At 44.5% G+C, this 23360-nt stretch overlaps 1 protein-coding gene across 1 annotated transcript in view; it reads right to left on the reverse strand.

The window, feature by feature from the left end:
• Positions 1 to 5351: 5351 nt before the first annotated feature.
• The window catches only part of T265_02903 (hypothetical protein), a gene marked incomplete at both ends in the record, with an annotated part of 29555 nt that continues 11546 nt past the window's right edge, over positions 5352 to 23360 (reverse strand). Inside the window, 4 exons of the mRNA XM_009167256.1 lie at positions 5352 to 6079; positions 14259 to 14360; positions 22225 to 22290; positions 22336 to 22381. Coding sequence (XP_009165520.1) covers positions 6044 to 6079; positions 14259 to 14360; positions 22225 to 22290; positions 22336 to 22381 — 250 coding nt within the window. The remainder of the gene's footprint in view (positions 6080 to 14258; positions 14361 to 22224; positions 22291 to 22335; positions 22382 to 23360) is intronic.

The raw sequence follows: 23360 nt of genomic DNA on the forward strand, positions 1-23360 counted from the left end.
TGTATCACTTGGTGTTTTTTTCTATACCCGTAGGTAACTTTGATTGTGGGGATTCTGTAGGGAGATTCCGTTCTCGTTTTCTTTTGGTGCACACACCTTGCAAGCTAATGTAGCGGCGGATTCAAGTGAGATCCGTGCAAGCCATGAATGTAAGTGTACGTACTCGAATAGCTTTGTGGATTTAGGGAACATGTGTTGAATCCAAGAAGTTTCTAACTGAATGACTCACTTTACACTCGAGTGGCTTTGATTCGTGTCACAAAATTATTCTTTGTGGTTGGCCGTATTTGACTCTTACCTTAGCTTGATGTTATTCGCAGGTATGTTTTCACTGAGGAAGATGAGCACAAACTCTACACACACGCAAGGAACAATGATACTTGAATCAACTGTTCTTTAATGTTAGTCAGGTGATATCACACCGGGGATCACATATTAGGTTACCTCGTCCATCTGCGAGAGGTGCTGTCTTTCGAACACGTTGCGCAGCTAATAACACTGTCTGGGCATGCAAACTCAAGCGCCGTGTCAGCTTAGTTGATTCGATTCACCAAGTTGGTCGCTTTTATCTGTTCAGTTTATGAGCAAAAATATGAGATATCCAAGGGTCAACGTCCGCTCACAAGATATTATCCTCAGCTAGGTAAGGTGAAAGTAAAGAAGCATCCTTTCTTCATGTCCAGATCAAAGTGAAAGAGCCGTTAACTATTTTCAAAGCCGCTATTCCGCGCATACCTGTTTAAAAAACGACGAATGACGCAGTGAAGTAGTTATTTTTTCGGGCTCTGCTTCACCCATTTTGTAAAGTGAATGAATTTAAATTACTGACTACAGTTTCAACACGTGATGGCAGTAATCTGTCTCAGAAGGGATAATCCGTTGTCAGTCCGTATATTTGTAGCACCAGCAATGCGGAGTTTATGATGAAACGTTCAGTTCTGTTTGTCCACTGTAAATTCAGCCGACATAGGTGAGTTGCAAACAAAGTGATCTGACCGTTGTGCGTGGTGGTGAACAAAGCAGTATGACTGTCAACGATGAATCCTTACATGGCTTTTGGAAGGCTGGTGTAGCTGACTATAACGAGTGCACATAAAAATGGACGGAATGTTCCTGGTTGTTCGATACTCCATCGTGGAGAAACAACCTGATAGGATACATGAATTTATCCTCGACAGAAGTGTTCCTTCGCCAGAGGACTAATCAATGGAAAAAAACTATCTCACCATCCTTACACCGTAGTAGCAGAATTCTGGTTTTTGAGGTGTTATAAACAAATTATGTGCTTGTGTGATGAAGCTTTTCTCTTCGTTTGAGAGGACATCTTTTACAACTCTGTGATTCTGATTTACTCATGCAACGTGATGTAATCTTTATTGATCCTCAGTCCTTGTTCCTTGGGTCATTATGAACCGGAAGGTTTTTGTCACCCAGATGAATTACATTAAGATTCTCAGAACAATAATTGATCGCGGTCTATCATAGCACAACTATAAAAAGGATAGTCTAGAGCTCAAAAAATTTTGTACTGAGGCGCGTTCGCTCTTCCACTGGGTTCGTTTTGGTCAATATTCAATACTGTCAAGGTGTAATTCTTTCATAAACAATTCACCTACAATGTCCTTGCTATGTATCGTGCGGAGGATTTACGGACTCCGCTTCCTTGGGAGATTCTTCACTGGCAAGGTGTAGAAGGTTACCGTGTTTTGTTGGAACTAATATTCGTTTGCCTGATAAATGAGGTGTAGAAGCCGTGTTTTGTTGGAACTAATATTCGTTTGCCTGATAAATGAGAAGTCGTTTTAAAAAGCGACTTGTACAGGCAATGCCCCCAGCAAGCAATGAAACACGATTCTGAGAATCGCTGCTTGTTAAGAGGTGGAACAGTTGCACTTCATCCTCTTGAGAAGATCGCTCGAACCTGATAAAAGTGAACAAATCGAGAAAGTTACTTTATTAACGATCACTTGTTCGTTGTACTGAAAATCTCTTCACGCAGTTTGGGTACCGCTGGACGACAAGGTCATGGCAACGAATATTCCGTCCCTGCGTACTTTAATGAAGGTTAACCCCTTGAGCTTATTGGAGGTTGGCATAGGATACAGGAGAGATATAAACGACGGCCGCTCACAGCCAACCACTCGATGTTTGGTTTGTCGACCAAGTACTGATTCTAGGAGCAAACAGTTTTGGCTACTTCATTAAAACTCGGTTACTCGAGCTTGCACCCATGATAGCTTTGACTTACATCGTCATTCAAACCTTTGGGCTTAGGAGTACCATATTGGCACCAAAAACGATTACAATAATGCTCAATGGCAATTCAGTTTATCAGCTATAAACCATGTGCCATATGCACATTGGTTCCAGCTGCTACAGTCTCGACTACCGGAAAACGGGAAAGTGGAACATACAAGTAAGTCTTGGAGGCGAAGGGACGTTCAGTTTGTTCGGAAACGGGGTAGCTGCGGGTTGAAGGCGATAGCTTTGATGCACGAGCGCCACTGACTGCGCGATTGGGCCATTTCCGCCAATGTCATTAACCACTGGTGATTTGAGTCCCGGGGTCCCCATCCAGGGAGGCAGCAGATGCCCACCCTACTAAGTTTGCTGGTTGGTGTTTTCGTACTTCGTTACCAGCTCACGGTCGCTTCCACTCAGCACAGGGCTGGGAGAGAAAGCTCTGTGAGGCAGGCGGTCTTCTGGCATGCGGAGTACATGTTCCAACCAGCGCAACCTATGAAGCGTGAGTATTTCTTCTATCGCGGAAGAGTTCCCTGATCCTGAGACCATCTGGCGTACCTCAGCATTACTAATCCGATGTTCCCATCAGACTTGACCAATGCTGCGGAGAAACCGATGATTAAACACTTACATCTTCTGTATGTTTTCTGCGCGTAGGGGTCACGTCACTGATCCATAAGACAGCATGGATCGCACCACCCCAGTGTAAACTCTTCCCTTGACAATATATTGACGTCGTCACCATCTATTAGAACATGAATCGAACAGTATTCTCGATTATGCGAGCCAGGAAGGGGTCAAGAATGGTGCTCCGAATCATTTTTTGTATCGAACTATTCGAAGAACATGCAATGAGGATATGCTATTGTCGCTTACAAAGCCGCGTTAAATGAACAGGACGGTCACGAAATTTTGCCACGATGATGGAAAACTGGCTCATGGTGTGTTGTGAGTAAATCGGAAGTGGCGCCACATAAATCATGTGACGAATTCATTACACAAGTTCGGTTCGTGGTTTGTATATCAACTAGGAGATAGCGCTAGTATTAGACGGTATCAGCTCCTGCGTAACCGAGTTATTACAAAGCGGGTGTTGGTAATGTGGTAAGAATCAAGAGTGGTTCTGGCAGTCACGTACGACGAGCTATCGGCCGAATTCAGTGTCAGAAACAATAATGTTGGTAATAAAACACCCATCAGAATGACAAAATAAGGCTTACAAAGAGACTGGATGCTGTTGGTGATACCTTGCCGGAGATTGGCAAAAGCTACCCCGGCCTTTCCGATTGATCTCATCTCCAACCAGTCCACCGGAACCTATAGAGCTGCCCAGGTAAACAAATTTATCCACCACGTAGATTGGCTCACCTGCTTGAGTTAAAATTACAGGCTCTTAGAGCTAAGTCTGCCGCAGCATCGGGTCGTTGATTTGCGAGCATCATGCAACTGTTTCATTCTGATGAACTTGTAAATGACGGGTGAGCAGTTGGTTTGCATTTGATCTGTGTCAACAAATACAACGCACACCTCACCTGTTCATCCGGTCCGACAATTTTACTTCTCCTTATTTCCTTACTTGGAAAACGGTTTGCAGATCCATTGAATGTCTAAGTATTCAATCTGTACCGATCGTTCCTACAGGTACCGTCTTCTAAGCGTCTGCGCTGGTAACTATCCGGAAGCAGTCGATGGAAAGAAGCGTTGTCTCAAAGCCCAGAAATATGTGCCTAACGTGCGAACTCACTGAAATAAACGCAAAGAATGCTTTTTCAGTATAGCTTAACATCAACGAGACTGACAAAACAGCTTTTCAAAACCTACTGAACACGGTTGAATGAACAATTTAGCTTGGCATGCTAGTCACCTGTATTTGTTGCGTTTAGGATTTGCGGTTAGGCGCAAGCCCTCCCACTTGGACCAGAAGCATGAAAAGGTATCGAAAGTGCGACATTCACACCGACTACCACAAACTCGCCGAGCGGCGGAAGCATCTGACAATGACCAATTTGGAAGGCAGTGGACAGTCGAAATGTATCTGTCTATCTGCCTAACCCCGCATATATTTGAAAAGCATCAGCTTTCGAATGTTTAAATGTGCTTCCGCTCGATGCGATACGCCTTAACTTCTCCTTCGTTGGGTGCAGTGGAGTTCTGAACAGGAAATTCAACCTAAATCTCAATAAAGTCGCTCATTTTTCACTGCTTCGAAGGGAGTGACGATCGATGCCATAGATCACGTGCTCTTGAATAACAAGTGAGCATACTTTTCCTCAGCGATTGGAGTAATCGCATTCACGTAGTGAGTGGCATCGAAACATGTGCAGGCTGATCACCAAGATTGATGACAGACCAGTAATCAATGCCAGTAGTTGTTTGACTCAACGCACTTGAGCACATTAAGGAAATGCTTTCGAGAGTGCACGACATTGGTTGTCGAGGTGTATTCAATCCGCGGCTCAGAGATTACGCCCCATCATTATCTATTTTGTTATTGAAGCTTAGTTACGGCGCCTACCAGATACAATGAAGCATTTTGTTTGTACCATGTGCGAGACTGGTTCCACTGACTTCGGATAGTTCAAAACATTCTTGATGCGCATAATACTGTCGACTAAATTAGGAGCAACTTGAGTTGCGTTGTATTCGGATGCACAACTGGATTACAACGATAGTAAGGTTTGTGAATCACCAGACGCCACGTCGAAACGACTTTGCGTGATACAGTTTGTTGCTCACAAACTCGCAGTTTCACACTAGTTCCGAAATTCCAAATCTCCGAAACACTGATCGTCCTCATTAGATTTCGGGCTCTCAAAAAACTAACGAGAGTATTTATGGCGTTTGGTAGCTAGAAACACTTAAGCATGTCAGCACCTCGCCCTGTCAATGTTAACAGCTGTAGACCAGCAAACCAGCTTCAGGGATTGCGTACGAGCGAGTTCACTAGTCCACATAGTGTTCCATCCAACCCGTGGTCACATCTCCTTGGTTAACTTCTATGTCGATGGTCGTAACTAACCATCCCAAATGTTATTATTTTTCTTAGTTATATGACACCTAGACCACACAGCCCAAAATATTTCACTCAGAATCTGTTTGGTGGCAGTGAAAGCCTTCCTCGTCGCATGAAAATACAGGTAATTGTCGATAAGAACATGTAGCGAATTGTTATCCACAAAGGGCAAATCTTCGGACAGGGTAGGATTTAATCGGGGCACAAAAACACGTGGACATTCACACACAATTTGAAATTAGTGGAAAATACCACTTCAGGGCGTACAAAGAAATTTTCACAATAAAGTAAGCAAGTTGCCGAGCCAGCAGAGTGACTTCGGTCAGACTATAATCACAATTGAGCCGGTTCCCGGAAAGATTGTGGTTGGTGAACCGAGAGTAGTGAGGGCAGTAAGTGTGTAAGCATGTGCATTCGTACGAATAACTCATAACATAGAAGGCGGACGGGGGAAACTAAGGAAGACAATTGCCAAAACATGTGAAGTGGCAAACCACAATATCTGTGAGGAATTTGAAGAGCGGGTGTGTGTCGGGAGAATCAGCGGATTAACTGGGCACCATAACCAGCATGAGGAAATGCGACAGTGACGGAGGGCGTGATTAACAGATGCATACAAAGAAGGGATGATGATGATGATGAACTGGTTGTAATGCCCACCCAACCCGTGCGAAATATCCTGCGAGATCACGGAGACGGAACGTTCTTTTTGATACAGCAAGACATGTACAACCAGTGGGGGAGCCGGGAGGCGAAAACATGAAACAGTCAGTGGGTGGATTGGTTCTATAGCAGAATACAACATTTGTTCGTCTTCTTAGCCTGAAGAGTAGAAAAGATGAAGGTAGGTAAGACTAATTAACAGATATTCGAATTTGATTGCATTAAAAACTTGTCCAGTGTAATTGGATGACTCGCTACCGGACCCATCGAACTTCCGTACTCGTCTTTCAAAGGACCACTTTCACACTATACTCATTTTCGGGTTGGTCCTAGTAGCAAAACTATAAGGATGAAATAACCAAGCATATACCAGAACACTGAAGGTTCCTGATCTGTATGATGAGCTTGGCAATTAGCTTGCAACGTTTCGCCCTCAGTACCCAGTGTGCATTTGACTGGGCTCACAAGCTAATCGTCCCACTCGGTCAACAGAGCAACGGCCACCCTATCAACCACCAGTAAACACACCCGAGCTACCAATATTTCGATACATAGCTCGGAACAGTTCAGAACCGTTTCACCAAAATATGTTTAAATGGAAAGGACCATTTCAAAGTGCATCGCCAAAAACCGGCATACCGATTCTCGTAAATTCCACAACAATCGATACCAAATACTAGGGTTGAATACCACCTCTTGGGAAACGTAATGGTTTGAAGGTTGGAAATAAGCAAAAGGAAGGTGTCTAGCGCTCACTTCAACTGTACGAGCATGGCCTAGATCAAGTCAACAGCGAGGTCACCCGTCAGATAGGATTGCAGTTTATCCTATCAACCAAAACACACCCGAGCTACCAATATTTCGATACATAGCTCGGAACAGTTCAGAACCGTTTCACCAAAATATGTTTAAATGGAAAGGACCATTTCAAAGTGCATCGCCAAAAACCGGCATACCGATTCTCGTAAATTCCACAACAATCGATACCAAATACTAGGGTTGAATACCACCTCTTGGGAAACGTAATGGTTTGAAGGTTGGAAATAAGCAAAAGGAAGGTGTCTAGCGCTCACTTCAACTGTACGAGCATGGCCTAGATCAAGTCAACAGCGAGGTCACCCGTCAGATAGGATTGCAGTTTATCCAGTGAAATGCTTCAGAAATTATGCGGTGGCTCTTCTGGAAGTCAGACTGAGGGAACAGAGTCCAGAGTTACCGCTATGGTGGCCAGGAGCTTACCAAATCACGTGATATATTCTTATTCTCTGCATCACTCTGGTTGAATCGCCGAATACGTGTTCCTCGGTGACACTTAGGTGGGTAAACAAACCAATACTACTTGCGATGTCGGGCGCTTCCATTTTCCAGCCTTCTTGATTCGCGTTCATCGATAAACCGAAGTACAGAAGATGAAAACCAGAGAGACTACGTTGCGGATGGTTCTCGGGGCATTTTTATAAAGTACGAGCTAGATTAATTGATATTCCATGGAATATGCAATCGAACTACGATATAATGTGAAGCGCACTGGGCGCAAGCCCTCGAGAGCGAGTGGGCTACAGAGTTTCGATGCATGCCTATTTTGGATCGCTTCACATATCAATCCAACAAACTATGCGGAATGTCCTTGTAACGTACTACTCATAAGGTTGCTGAAAATCCGTCGACAGCCCACGACCGGTTTCGCCCTCTTTGGGACTCATCAGGTAGGCGCAGTCCCCGGGTTTCCGTCAACCTTATGTTTTACTTGAAAGCAAATTGCACGAAATTCGCGAATATATACTCATTTGCAAACTAATTTGTTTTTTCGAGAGACTCATCTGGAACCCAGCTGATGTTCTCAGGCATATAAGCGGAATGCCATCCACCAAGTGCTCACACTGTTGTTGCAGCCGACTAATTTCTCACTAAACTGATAGTCAGCTTTTTTATTTACGATCGGTTTCATTCCATGCGGTTGAATGGATCCACGGAAGTATTACATTTTCTATTTCTTCGCTTTACTCTATCCAAACAACCATGGTCTATTCACTGTCTGGCAGATATCAGACTCACCACCTGCATCCTTGATTTAAAGGTTTGCACTAAAAGGGATTTTCAACCGAGAAGATTCCCTCATACAAATCATAACAAAGTGAAAACGGAATCCTCAAAAGCACTGATTTTGCGTCCATTTAACCATTTCAAAGTATGTGGTATTGATTCTACCCATTTTCCAAATAAATGGACACGTGCCAAAAACTGTCTCGTGATGATTAGTCAGACATAGTCAAGGGGAAGTGGACCAGATTAGTATTTCCAGGGAGGGACGGGAACAGGAAGACTGAAAATTACTGCGTGAAAGTCACGCACATCACCAGTACTCGTGGTTTCTTCGAACCTGACAAACAATCGAAACAAGTGCTTCTTAAAGTCATGAAGATGCTGCTATATCCTGCCTGGTTATTGCTCAGCAGTGCTGTTCAGTCTTGATATACCATGTATCGATTGAGAACGCTTAACGGAACAGTAAAATGAATGTCCCAAGCGACTTATTTGGTGAAATAACACTCAGATTCAGACTACTCATCCATAGTTAGCTGCAAGATGTCTAAAATTAGTCCAGGAGGGTTCTGTCATCGTCATAGAATTCACGTTGATCATTCGCTGTGGTCAGGAGCAGTTGGTTAGCAGATCATAATGAAAGAGGCAATATATAATTCGAATCAATCACCCGCACAAGTTTTCACGAAACCCACGACAAACGAAAATAATTGCGCTATTTAGAATTGATACCATGACAATATAAGCTGACGTATTACGGCGGATTTTAGTGTTGATATGAAAAATAACCAGAAATGTGAACTGCGTGTCTTACGATATACACCAACATGCAAATATTACTATATTGAATGCGCGGTTAGACAGACGTTGGAAAAAAGTAGACATGCCAAACAACTGGACGGAAGACGAAGAGATCAGGAGAATAGCCTTGTAGTAAATGGTCTTCTAGAGCTTGAAATGACGACAAACTGTTGGGTGCGAATTTGAGGGTGTCACTTGGGGGGCGGGGTCGATTTTAGAATGATGGTTAGGGCTCAGTGTCAAAGTGATTGTGTTGGACATTTTATACTAGTCACCATAAGAGACCCCCATTTGTACACCCATTACGAATTAGGTTATACGGCTATCACGACGCGCAGTCTCACAATGGACCTCCTTACTTCTCCTTCATTGGACATCTTAGATAACGACATAACCTCCCGGGAGTCATCAACCCCAGTTTCCACCGGAGGACGGTAGATAGGGAGTGGCTTCCTCCTCTAAAATGAGTCAAGCCAACAGGTGTGAGTGGCTATCAAGGTGTCAAATGCAGCATATGTAGGGTGATTATCCGAACTTTCAAAATTAAGAAGCTGGTCTGGAAAGAGGAAAGCTTCAGACTCAGAATTTCTAACAGACATCGAGTTACGTATATGACTAAGGGTTGAGATAAGAAGGGAACGGGTATGGAATAGCACGTTTATGTGAGAAATTCCAACCGAGGATATGTAACTCGCAGAGCACCGAAAAAGAGTGAAAGATTCATTTGCACTCGAATGTGGGCATACCAATAAATTCAGAGATGATATGAGTGACAGGTAACCCACTGATCACTTTACACTTCTGCTTAGATCCTTTTGGGATGACCTCAATATATTGGATGCAACTGACTGGATTTGGAATCCAGCCAATGGAGTGCAGCTTAGAAATGATCCGCCGGGTTGAAATCACGATAAATAACCTGTCCACGCAAGTACAAACGAACAACTCCGCCTTCTGGACCCAAAGTACTAGCGATGGATTTCCCCAAAGAGCTGTGAAGCCCTCACCCTAATCAACACACTCATTGACCTATCGTTTTGTCCGGGTCCCAACGCGTCGATCTACGAAGATTCCTTTTCTGTTTCGAACAATATTTCACAACAACCGGAAAGGTTTCGATTTATGAACATCTTTTTACTGGATTCGCCTTGACGTCATTCAGCTCAAAATCGTGTGCCACATCCATACCCTATCAGTGACCTAAAACCTGTAGAAAAATTACTACATAAAGACCTGTCTCACGTAAGCCGCCTGTAGATGATAGTTGGGCATAGATAGTACATGTTTCAAATACATTAATCTGATGAGCTTTGTTTGCTGCTCTGGGGATTCCAATTCATCATGAAATACTCGATTAGATAGCACTTCACTGCGCGTGTTCTGAGGCCAACAAAGGCTCGCCATGCTGCGAGGGTATCGAACAACAAATCACGTGGGAACAGGGAGCACGGAGTACGTCAAAAAAAGCTTCAGCACATTCCTTCTTGGCCGAGTTTACACAGAAGTCACCTCTCTAAGGAGTCCGAGGCTCTTTTGAAGCCGAGGAAAACTGCGAGAGTTGAGTGGCAGTATGTGTGAAGCTAAACAGAGATTTCATGTAACGTGAACTAGCGACCAATTCAGAACTTACTCGGACGAAGTTGCGTTTTATGCCCTCGAGTTTATCTCACATATCAGAGTTAGACACAAGAGTATTAAGGAAGCCAGCAGCCACATGTATGACAACTTTGCGGTTTATAACAGCAGCTTGGCATCTTTATCCTGATTGATTGGCACCACTTATCTCGACCATTCTTGATTCCAAGTAGATTCGAACAAGAAGCAACACGGATCCACCACTGTCCTACAATGGTACTCATGCAAGCTCATCAGGATCCGGGAAGCCAATGGCATATTAGCACCTCATCAACTGACAGGGGGTCTAAAATCGCAGAGTACGCCTCAAGTTGGACGGATCGAACGAAACAGATAGATATGCAACCCCACGGACAACTAAACTGCAATTCGCAGTATTCTGCCCAACAATATGGCTTATGACTTTTCATCCTATATTAGATTCTCAGTGTTACCTTTGGTCAGACGTTGTCCTGGGTCCCGTTTCTTGGATTACTAGGAGCAGCTTCTCTGCATTCCCCACTCCATTTCTGGGGCCTTGGGTTTACGCCACACCTCTGTGTCGCTACACAACCTCAAACTGAGAGGGTGTCTAACCAAACGAATGATTCTGCAGTGTCTAAAGAATAGAATATGTCTCGGCAAGAAGCTGTAGTGCTGCACGCTCGGAAACACGAGGTGCCGAGTTCCCATTGTCACAAACAGCGACTGTTAACCCTTTCCGTTTGGGACTAATGTCAACTAAACAGGCCACTTCCAAAATATTATATGGGAGATTTCGCTGTGTTCAGTTGATTCATGGATGGGACATTTTTTAGAGTATTAAACGGGAAGATTGGTCTTTAAGCATAACCGGGAAATTCACTGAGAAATTATCATCGACGTACGTATTTCAGAATGACCGGTAGAAGAGTCTTCGCTGGTCGAGTTTGCTCCACAGTCATTCGGTAGTAGAGGGAAATCAGGCAGAAAGACAGTCCACAGTTCCTAAACCCAGTATTGCTAGGAAACAACTGGTGGTCAGTACAAAGTTGTGAAAGAATCCACCATCGTCCTTGTATTCTGCGTCTTAACTCAACATGCTACCAAATCGTGCTTTCCGTGAACTGCCAAAGTTTAATTGCGTATTGCGATCCCCAGCAAATCAGACCGCATCTGAAACCTACGTGGTAGTTACTTCTCAACAAAGCATCTTACATGGAATCAGAGCTACAGTTGGTTGGTGCATAGGCAGAAACTACGAATAGTCACTACCGTTTAGATCGATGCGGGTCCTGGACACAGTGAATTAGAGAAGAGATGGGGAAGTGGGGGTGCGTCAAGTCAGTGGTTCGAAAGACAGAAGTATTAGTTAGAAAGAACTGAGTTAACATTCTCCTCTGGATTGCGTATCTTGCAACGTTATGTTGAATTACTCATGCTTCATAGTTTACGCTGGTTAGGACAAGTATTCGGCATACCGGAAGACCTGCTTCCCAGACCTCGTTTCGCACAGCCCTGTGCCGTGGCAGTGACCGAGAGCTGGATAGTATATGACCTCGCAACGAAGTATGAAAACACTAACCAGAAAACTGAGTCGGAACAACAACTGCTGCCTCCTCGAATGGGGACTGCGGGACTCAACTCCCCACTGGTTAGTGACACTTGCCAACATGGCCTAATCGCGCAGTCAGTGGCGCTTCTGCAGCAAAGTTATCGCTTTCAATCCTTAGCAACTAAATGACCGAACTAACTGAACATGCCATAACCTCCAAGGCTTGGCTGTGTGTCCCAAACTCACCCATTTCCCGGTGATCGAAACTGTGGCAGCTGGAACCAATATTTCCATATTACACTGTTATAGTCGACAAATTAAACTGAACTGAATAGAGATTAAATGGTAGAAGCTCTCCAGGCAGCAGAATTAGCCACGCCTCAATTGCTCCGAAAAATAAACCAGTAGACAGTGTGAACACACAACGGTTACCAAAGAATCAGGTGTCATAGATCCAATCTCAACTGCAAGTGGTTCCTCAACCAGTTAGATGGTCTGCACACTTAAGCACCGGTGAAGACGTAAAGTGAAGTGGAAAGTTACGATTAATGAGGAAGCCTGAGTGAACTATATCTGAGGATGTTGATTCCACTTTCATCCGCGAAGAACTGGACAGTCAAGCTTTCAGCAAATTACATGTCAAACTGGACCTGTTAGTTCAGTCATCATGGTGCGACGAAACTATGGAGGCCTAGATTAAAAACAATGTGTGTACAATATCATAGAGATAAATATGGAAGGAATATGGGAAACGTCTTACGGACTGGTCAATGTGGAAAAAACATTGTCAAGCGGGTAGTAAACACAGTCTTTGAGTTGTACGCGCGGATGGCCACGGCACATGTGGAGTTTGCTCACATGTCCTTGGACGCACAGCGTAAGATTTCGAATGGAGGGCTTACTGTAGCAACTCTTGTGTGTGCTAAATTACGTCTGCTGAAGCAGCTTTGGGGCGACTTATTAACTCCATTCCACATGTTAATCAACAGTCTGCACAGTCCATATTAATGTCTTAGCCATTCGCATGTGTATCTCACTGTCAGAGCCTCAAGACAAGCTACGGAATACCAGGTAAAATGCATCGCGATACTAATAGCCAACAGAAATAGCGGAGGATTCTGATGTCATAAGCATGTGATGGATACCGGGTAGGTGCCGCAAGATAGAAAGATTGACAGTTTGAAAATACCAGGCTGCAAGGTAAACACTAAGGACACATGAGGAAAATGGTTGAGGTGCGCTGGATGGTCACAAATTCTGTGATGAATCGTCACAGAGGATGACTGCACACTGTCAAGTCAAGTGTCCACAGAGGGCTCGCCGCCTATTTCAGCGAAGAAGGCTGTTAGAGATAAAATAGCGAACCTTACAGAGGTGTGATCCTTATAAAAAGAATGTGGGTAACCGTATGAGAAGTGAATACAAAAAACAAAGCAATAATCACACCGTCATTCGAATAATCATTATCAGCTGTAAATAAGCGTACTTGCCGTGCAGTGACTGTAGCTGCCACAATGTAGTCCATCGATGAAGAAACTGTTTTAAACAACTTAATCTACTCCATTTAATTTAGCGGTTTCAGCAATTCAGCTACCGGAACTCGGAGTTAACAAGTGTGAATTCTTGATACGTTTTGGCCGAATGTATGCAAAGAAAATCCGACCGAACACAGCACGTCCGAAGAGGAAAAGCTGGAAGAGATTATTTACTTGGTAAATGGACTATTATTTTAGGAATGCATCAATGTTAGTAACTCAGGTGAGTCTACTGATTGTTCTTTGTTGATCTCTTCGTGGAACTAGGTAAGGGGAAAGTCAATACGCAGGCTCGGCCAACGGGCCAACAGACGACCGTTTTTGACTGTCTTGTGTTTGCGGACTAACAAGGGAAATTTGATGTGAGGAAATACTTAGAAATGAAAGTACAGTCCCCTAAGGCGATAGTAGTTTAGTTTGGTTCTCACTTGGTTCCGAAAAACTCTATTCCACATGGTACAACGGGCAGTGTAGAAAGATATAGGAGGCCCCTAACTATCTTGGAAACATAGCAGCGTCGACAGGATACCAGCCCGAGACCTCCTTTCTAACAGTAGTACAGGAGAACTCGTAGTGATGGCTGAACGATTAAGCACTCAAACTGCTAGACGGGAGGTTTCCGGGTTGAAACTGTTGATGATCCCCAATAAGAATGAAACAGCGGTGCAGTGCTGCTCACCTTTTCAGCATAGACTGGCTTCACTTATAGGACGCGATTTCAATTTAACGAGTTAACCTGAACGGGCGTTGACCGGAACACACTCCAAACAACATAGCGACAACGACCGAGAAAAAAATCTGAAGGACGTACCGTGGTATAGAACATTTTGGACTGTACGCTGAGATCCTCTGAACGCTGAACAAGATCATCCAATTTTTCGCCCCTCGCCAGCAGAGACTCCAGGGTGTTGTGCTAAGATCGAAAACATGGACGGGACAATAAAGAGAAAGCAATTAAGTGACGCAAAGTTAAAAACATATTGAAAACAGGTGCAACCGTCATTAAATCAACAAAACAGCACTGATCAGGCAGGAAGTTTCTTGGCGAAGACAAAAAGGACACGATGGGATTTCGTTTTATTACAATTAAGGGACCTGTCTATGCAGCTCCACAATCGACAAACCACATGAAAATACCTTCAGTAGGAATGCAGTTGACATCGAAGGCTCCTGAGAGTGAGCCACATGCATTGTTATCAATAAGATCGTCCCATTTTTGGATGTTGTGGGTTGAAGAACACAGGGCTAGCGGAGATACTAGCCAGTCAATTAAATTAAACAATTCATTCTGCCCATCCAATCCAATAGGATTAGGGACGCATGGAAATCTTTAAGAAACATTCATTTAGAATATCAGGACGCAAAATCGAGTTGCGACGACCGAGATTAGGGTTTTCTGGGGAAGATCTTGCCATACAATCATTCGTAGTTAAACAGGCACAAAAAGTGCGGAACTGTAGAGTCAAAACAAGTAAACAGACCATATCCAGAAGATACAGAAGCATGTCGGATCCAATTATATTGATTATTAGCGAGTCTGTGTACTTCACACAATCGAAGATTGCGCTACTAACCAATACGAGTGCCAAAAGTGTCTTCTGTAAGTAATTGGTGGATCAATGTTCTTGCAGTTAGCCATTCGATAAATAATACCAGTCTGTCTGAATGCGCAAATGTCCGTTACTCAGCTGCTTTCCGGTCACACAACCGCATAGAAAGGCAGCCTAAACAGTCTCACGGAACAATGGGAAGGTTGCGATTCGGAAACATTGAAATGTGCAATTTTCCGTCATCCAGGCTAGCAACGAATGCCTTGAGTGACAGGAAGTAGCAAACAAGTTGATTGATTTCTTTGCAGACAGCTCCCTAGGTTCCCAAAGAATGAGGGGTTGAACAGGCAAAAAGTACGTTCACCCCCAGAGGATGAGAGCAATATAGTCATGCTTTTCAGGGCATAGAAATATATTGAAGAAAGTTTGCACCAGTCTGGTGAATGATATCACTCAATCCCCAACTTTCCCTTGGTCGCGTAAATCCGTTACTGGCACCACCTGGTGGAGAGGTCCCAAAACTACTTTCCCTGAGATTCATCCAACCGGTCTGCTGCTACTTTCAAACCTCAAATCAAAAAACAGATCACTCGATCACAGATTTTTGATTTTTAAGGCAAAATAAACAGGAGGGTTAGGTTAGACTAGGCTAGATTAGATTAACCAAAGGAGACATAAATAGTGAAATTTGGAAGACACGAGTAGCTAGCTGGTTGTATGTCGGACCTAAGTTCATAAACTTTGAAGCCAGAATGCTGTGCATCTGATGAGAAAAACACAGGGCGATGTCATTTTCGTCCTATAGGACCGATAAAAGTGGCTATGTTATGGATACGTCAGTTGAACCTGGAGTATAGTAATTTTATTGGCGAATTTAAGAGTTTCTGGAAATAACCGCGAGTAGGAGAGGCAATGGAACAAGCGGTTGTCGGAATTGGGAATTGTAAAACACCTTGAAATGCCACGCTGAAGAGATTACTCCTGAATCACAGTGATTTGGATGTTGCTGGGCTCTAGTTTTCACACCACAGGCCCGCAATTGAAAACCTCTGCAGATCCGTGGTGTATCGAAATCACGAAGCTCTTACTATGAGCCTCACGACGCCCTTACCACGCTACTTTTACCAAGTCTTAGTTCAGTTTGGAGCCAACCGCTGCGCATGTTCATTCCCCCACTCCAAGCGGTGGATTGAACATCCAAGCCCGCTTGCGAGAGAACATCTATGAAAACAACCTTTTAATTCAAAAAGCCGTCGACAACTCATATTTGACGACCACTGTGGCCGCCGCTTATTGTCTCGGAAAACAATAGGGTTTTATTAGGTAATTTTCAATACACCACTCACGACAGCGACCATAATGCCAAGTTCACCCAGTCTGACATCAAAAGCCTCATGTGTGTCGGTGGCGTCCGAATATCTATTAGCACTGCCATAGTCACTCTATTCTTTCTTTCTGCATCCACAGATGTGGTTGCAGCGTCTCGATCATTGAATCAGCCTGATCACAAAACGAATCGTTTACTCTGTCCGGGTGAACACACCAGGGTTAGTCAGCCTAACTGCACCCGGCACGCTAAGCTTGTCGATCTATGATGAATAATGGTTCTGAAACTGCAGTTTGCGGCCCAGGGTCCATAAGTGATGACTCATTATCAGATAAAAGATATCAGATAAAATCAGCATCTCTCAAATTGAGTTGGTAATCAGTCAGAAGCTTCCTAAACGTTCGTAGTGCGCGGACTCACTGCTCCCCTTTGGGCTTCACGTCATGGTAACCTTATGTCAGGAGATGTGACATATTCTAAAGCACAGTGGTCAGACGTGAGTCACAAGACTCAACCATATCACTGGGCAGTCACATATATGCTGATCAGTGTTCCAAAGACTTTTGAACACAAAGCCCAGTCCCCGTACTAGAGACTGACAAAAACCGCTGGATGCAGAAATAATCATCCCTGTGATACCTAATAATCAAGACAAAGCGTCGTTCCGCAGAACTAGTATCAGTCAAACTGAAGTAAATTGTACCTGTGTGAGTTCACAAGACAAAAGCCACAGATGGGATCCATAAAGGTGTTATTGAGCTCTTAGACCCCAAATTCGAATGAAGATATGTCTGACCCAAGTGCGAGTACGTACAACCACTTTTTCACTACAGTAAACAGGCGGTCAGCTCTCGACCACCCATTCAATATGAAGTCCGAATACGATTCGAGCCTCTCTATTGTTAACTGTCTACGGCGATCAATAATCAGCACGAAGAAAAATCTCTCTTCACTGACAGTAAGTTTGTCACCTTGTTACCAAAGCCGAGCTGCACCGCTGCAATGATGCTGCGGGCTACATCTACTGGAACGCGGTTTCAACGATACTAGGAAGGCCGCCGAATGGCGAGTCCCTTGGAAAGCGTCGTATTACAAGGCGGTCTGGAGTAGTCGTACGGTCCCTGCGACAGGAGCGTGAAGGCGGAAACCTGCATTCCCCAAGCGACCAGCATTTCCACACTTCTGAAGCTGCAATGGTGCCTTATCCCAAAAAAGGGCGGTTTACGAAAGATCGTCTGCCCTACGACTGCCCAAAGGTGGACAGCGGAGGCTGGTGAAAAAACGAGCAAATCTGTCAGTGAACTCGATGCGGCTTCAGGTCTTTTTGACGGACGTAGCATTATCGGGAGTGAAAAATCCGTCATACTCTGGACAAGGCGGGATAGGCGACTCCTGTAAGTTTCAAAGAGAGTTGCTCAAGAGTTCTAAGAACCACTATCTCATGATTTGGAAAGCAGAACGAAATCCAACATTTCCTCACTCCCTTGTGAGACAGAACTCGAGATGAACGCTAAAATTGAGGTATTTCAAAACGAACCAACTTCTCCGGTATGAGTAACCATGAAGTATTATCCGTTTACCCACCCACCCCCAACATTATGCCTTAGTGATTCATTCAGTTACCAATCACCTAGTCGTAATTCTTCACCAAAATTTATTCCCGGTAAATAGACAAAATGACTCCCTAATAAATTTAAAGGATCTGTTAGCTTCGGATGGACCGTGTGGCAATCAGCAAACAGTGAATAACTGTGACTAAAGAATGTCTTCTAGAGTACACAGCTTGACTCTGATCAAGGCAGTGTGTGTACACGTTTTCCCTCGGAAATACACTGATTCACTCGAGACCATTGAACTCATCGCCTCCAACTGACGCCAGCATACCAACCATATCGATATGAGTTCGCTCGAAAATGAACCGGTAGGACGATAAAAACGATGATTGGAGGATGGGTAGAAAAACAAAAGAAGCTACGCCGACGGCTTTTCAAATAATTCTTATATCATGCAGAGTACCTGTTCTAACCGGCGTAACCTATGGAGCGTGAGCAATTCATCTGTCACCGGAGAGTTCCTTCTTCTTAACACCATCTGGCTTACCTCAGCATTACTAATCCAATGTTGTTACCAGACCAGACTGATTCTTCGGAGACGGCGACAGTCATGAACTGACATCTTTCGTATGTCCTCCGCGCATAGAGGCCACGTTTCTGATCCACAAAGGAGTATGGATCGCACCACTGCAGTGTAAACTCTGCCCTTCACACATAAACTGACGTCACTTCACAGCCATAGGTGTCAGAGGGTGGCGGAAGCTGTCCTGGCTTACCGATTCGAGAATCAATGTCATCTCAAACCAATCTGCCGGAACTTATACAAATGCCCAGGTAAAACTTGTATCCACCAGGTCGATTGACTCGCCTTCAAGCATGGAGTTTGGACTTGATCCCACCCAGTCTTGTAGTAGCACTTTACAGTTTGAAGCTGCGGAGCGCATGCCAAACCGTGCGGCAGAGTTATTAAGGTTTTTTTTCAAGTCGTTTGCATTCGGGAAGGATCTGAACCAAGGAAAGCAATATCGTCTGTATACTCAATGTTTGTGAGGGAACGTCCCGGGGGCGTTTCGACTCCCGAGGTTTCAGAGGCAGGCAGGGAAATTTCAAGCAGCAGATCAATAGCGAAGTTGAAGAGGAAAGGGGGAGAGGACAGCCTTGTCTTACATCACTGGACGTGGTTGAAAAAGCTTGCCGTGAGCACGCACAGTTTGCACACAGTGCCTTCATAGGGGATGGGAACCTAGAAGGGACATCTAGGATTGCCAGACACTGCCAAAGTTGCTGACGATGGACAGAATAAAAATCAGCTTTCGAGTCCAGAAAAGCGACCAACGTGGGACGTCTGAAGGAGTGGCGATGGTAAAGATATGGTCAACGCATCCTCACACAGGGCAAAGCCCAGCTTGATTCTCATGAATCTCTCACGATAACCTATCAAACTATACAAAATAATGCCGGGGAGATGCGACAGCATCAGACTGATGCTCCATTCGACTGGTATTCTGTTTTTGTCCCAAATCTTCTGTAGTGTGGTTGTCAGACCGTTCACCAGGAACTAAACACTTTTTTTGAAGAGCGCGGGGTGCAGACCATCCGGGCCAGGTGCTTTGTCGCGCTTCAGGATTGAAATCGCACGCTGGATTTTGGTTGCTGATGATGGGCTGGTGTCGCTGTTTCATTCGGGCCCCGTTGGTTCTTCCAGCGGTTGTGTTGAAGGAGACCAAGTGAACTGTTGTTTGAAGTGAGTAGTCCGTCGGTCAACACGACGATTTAAGAAGTGAATTGCTGTACCATCTTTTTCGCTTCACTGAGAGCTGTCTTTTGAACAGTTGATCGAATGAGTTGAAACAGGGCGCGGTTTTTGCCTGCAGCGAAGGCTTTCTCTAGCTCCTGGGCCTTCAAAATCCACCAGCGTTCCTTATCATTTTCAAGTTCCTGATCATCCGGTGCTTGAGGGATCTGCGTGCGCCGTTATAATCGCAAGTATGGACTTTCTGGCAGCAGTAAGATCCGCTGATCTCGATTATATCAAGTGTTCGACTAGTCGAGTGAGCTGGCCTGGACAAACAGTCCTGAAAGCTGAGAGCATTCCTTATTTAACTCGCCCCCATTCAAACTCCAAGGAATCTTCGTCATCCACATGACTGTGTGTGTCCAGTAGGTTTCTAGCCCGCTGTGAAACTTGTCGAACTTGATGAACGGAGGTGCTTCCCTTTGGAACGCGTAATGCTGACGGAAAGGGGAGTGATCACCGGACCCACATTTAATCATAATAAGAGTCCAGTTGCATACCGTAGAAGGAACGACAATCCTTAAATGAGGCTTTCCATCGGTAACTGATAGCCATTTGGCCAACTGAGTCCACGACTGTCTTGTAGTGAGTGGCCTCCAGGTAACTCGATGTGTGCGTTTGTGTTGGAAGTTCATACTGGCCAGGAATAGATGACGTAGACAACTGAAAATGTCGCTTCCCATTACCCGTACGCTGCCCAACGACTCCAAGTCCACCACCCTCTTATTCCAGATTTGGTCGTCCAACTTGGGCATTCATATCACCCGTCAAGACTACTATGTCCATCTTGCCGAACGAAGCAGTCGTGACGTATCTTGATGAAACTCGTTCTTCTCAGTCTCAGAACTGAAGACTGTTGGAGCGTATACTGATACAAAAAAACACCGTTTACCGCATCGACCTGCATTGATCTTAATTGAACTGCACAACCAGACAGCACAAGGACAACTGTTTGCTGGGATCCAGCCCAATAAGGCCAAGTGTAACTTCCAAAAAGTAGATACCATGAGCCATTGCTTAGGAATTACCGGATACCCAGAGAATGAAATATGGAACCTCTGAGCTCGTCCTAAACGACTTGAGGTGCACTGCCGAAGTGGGATCTTGTACGCGTGTTTCGGAGACACAATATGCATCGACAGATAGAAAAAGCAAGGCTTCAGCAAAGGATACCTTTTGCTTAATTTTACATAGCGTACGAACGTACGTAGATCAGATCTTTTGATTATATTGGTTTCCTCGCACAGTTGAACCTCTCGGAACTGAGTTCCAGTCAGTATAGCCAGCAGGATCATTGCAGCACAGAAGCCCGACCACCACCCCAAGGTGACAGCTTTATGTCGGGTCTGGTGGGAACATCATATCAGGAGTCCTGAAAGATACCAGAAGGTCTTTAGAAAGAACGATTTCCCTTTTGTAGACTAATTAGTTACCCCCATAGATTACGTTGGTTAAGCCCAGTAATTCGTATGTTTGAGGACCGTGTGGTTCACAGGACCCTCTTCTCCGAACATATAGAGTAGGAACGATAGAGCGTGAGGCAGTGACGAAGCAGGAAAGTCCTTGCCAGTCCATTGAGACGCTTTGGTGAGAATCATCTAGCAGAATGGGGACATTGAGACGAGAAACAGTAATGCTTAGTGATCCTGGGAAATACAGCTATTGGCGATCCTGCATCAAAACTATTCCGTACAACATGAAGCTCTCGTTCCGTGCTTTATCAGACAAATAAAGCAGTGTCACAGAACTGACTGGCCATCCCTCGAATAGCTGACTGTCGTTCGAGCATTTTTCTTAGTTTCGGCGAACTGTAGCAACTAGAAACACTACTTTGACGCAGAGATTCCTACCTTATGACCGACTGATAGTTAAATTAATGACTGAACTAAACGAAGCGTGCCTCTTTTTTTCAAAACACTTTTTAAGTGGGTTAGATAGGTGTGGTAAATCGATCAGTTGGATCCAAGTGATTTGCGGTGGTATGTGGTAAAACTCGGTCAAGCGCTGCACTTCAACCGACGTTCCAAGAGAAGCCAGACTACCAGAGAGCATACATCAGATGAGGCACGGCCGAAGCTATTGGCACCATTGCCAATTACTTACTGTGAGACAAAATTCGCAGTAACTTGGTGGTTTCCCACGACGTAACGATTGATACAGTAATTCAACCAAGCCCAGGATTTCCGTCTGAGAGCCAAGAGAGAATCATTCATTCTTGAAGCACGCTGAAACAGATATGCTGCCAAACGTGGCGCGAAAATGGCAATCCACACAACGACCGACTCAAGCGTCGCAAGAATCAAATCTACATGCCCCATAACTTTGGAATTCAATAATTAGTTTAAGATGCTAGATCTACTACCGAATACACAAGACTAAGTAGAATGATTTGATCCTAAGAAGGTAGAGAGATGTAAATATATGCGGCCCAACAAAATCAGTCCAAAAGGGACTAATCAAGTTTTGGTAAATTTCGCTGCCTTTCGTTGGAGGGGGACAAGGAAGCATAGCACAATATAGGTCAGAGTTCCACAAATGACACAGATACTCACCAGAATAACTTTAGTTTCATCAAGTTCATTATGCAGTCGCATTAGTCCATCAGCTTCCACGGGATTCTATGTTAGAAACGGTGAGCTGATTTTGAGGAAGGCAAAATATACCTGGTACCGTTGAAGATATTCATCAATCTTCTTGCAGCCGGCAGATCTAAACGGCACAGAAAAAGCATACTTTTACATTTCTAATGTTGGAAGAACAAATCAACAGCTAGTTTATGTGGGGGTCCGGTAGCCACTAACCCGGGATTTTACAAGGCTGGTTAACGACCTCAACAACTTCGTCACTAGAATCGAAGGAAAGAGATCGCGTATTGTGTGGAAGACAAACAAGAAAAACAAGCCGAAGAAACAAACCTAACTTGAATCTACTATTTGGTTGGGCAGTCGTATGCGGTACGGCGCGGATGAATGTCCAGGGATGAAGTAAAAGATGTAAAGATGTAATGCAGTGACTAAAGGATAGTAATTCAAACTCGTGAATCCTAAACCAATAGACAAATGCACATAGGTATACCAGGCAGGCATGGGCTGTGGCAAGCTAATCTTTTAGTAGGATAAACCGGAGCTCTGATCAAAATGTTATCAATACAGAGAACTTGTGTTGATTTATGGGCGGTTTTAAAGGGGACTTATCAAACATTCGGGAGTCCCAAAAACAGACTAAGGGGGTAAGTTAGGAATGAAGGGAGGATATCAATCAGAAACCCATGCACTACATTGATTCAACAAAAATTAGGAGAAAAAGGGATATGTTAGCCTATAAGTAGAGTGGTAATTTATGTCGTGCAAAGAGCGCTCCGTGCGGCCCCCTCTGGGGAATGCTGTAGCCCTTCGAACTCCTGGAAGAATATTCTTCATAGTACGGTGCCCTAATTCTGAAACGCGCGAAGGGACGTGTGTATCAAGCTACAGTACTGGTAATTTAGTGCAAAGAGCGCTCCGTGCGGCCCCCTCTGGGGAATGCTGTAGCCCTTCGAACTCCTGGAAGAATATTCTTCATAGTACGTACGGCTAATTCTGAAACGCGCGAAGGGACGTGTGTATCAAGCTACAGTACGGGCTGTCTTGTTGTATGGCTGTGAGACTTGGCCTATTCGAGCAGCGGACCTGAGACGTCTTCAGGTGTT

This window comes from Opisthorchis viverrini, assembly GCF_000715545.1.
Source record: "Opisthorchis viverrini unplaced genomic scaffold opera_v5_40, whole genome shotgun sequence".
Classification (NCBI taxonomy): domain Eukaryota; kingdom Metazoa; phylum Platyhelminthes; class Trematoda; order Opisthorchiida; family Opisthorchiidae; genus Opisthorchis; species Opisthorchis viverrini.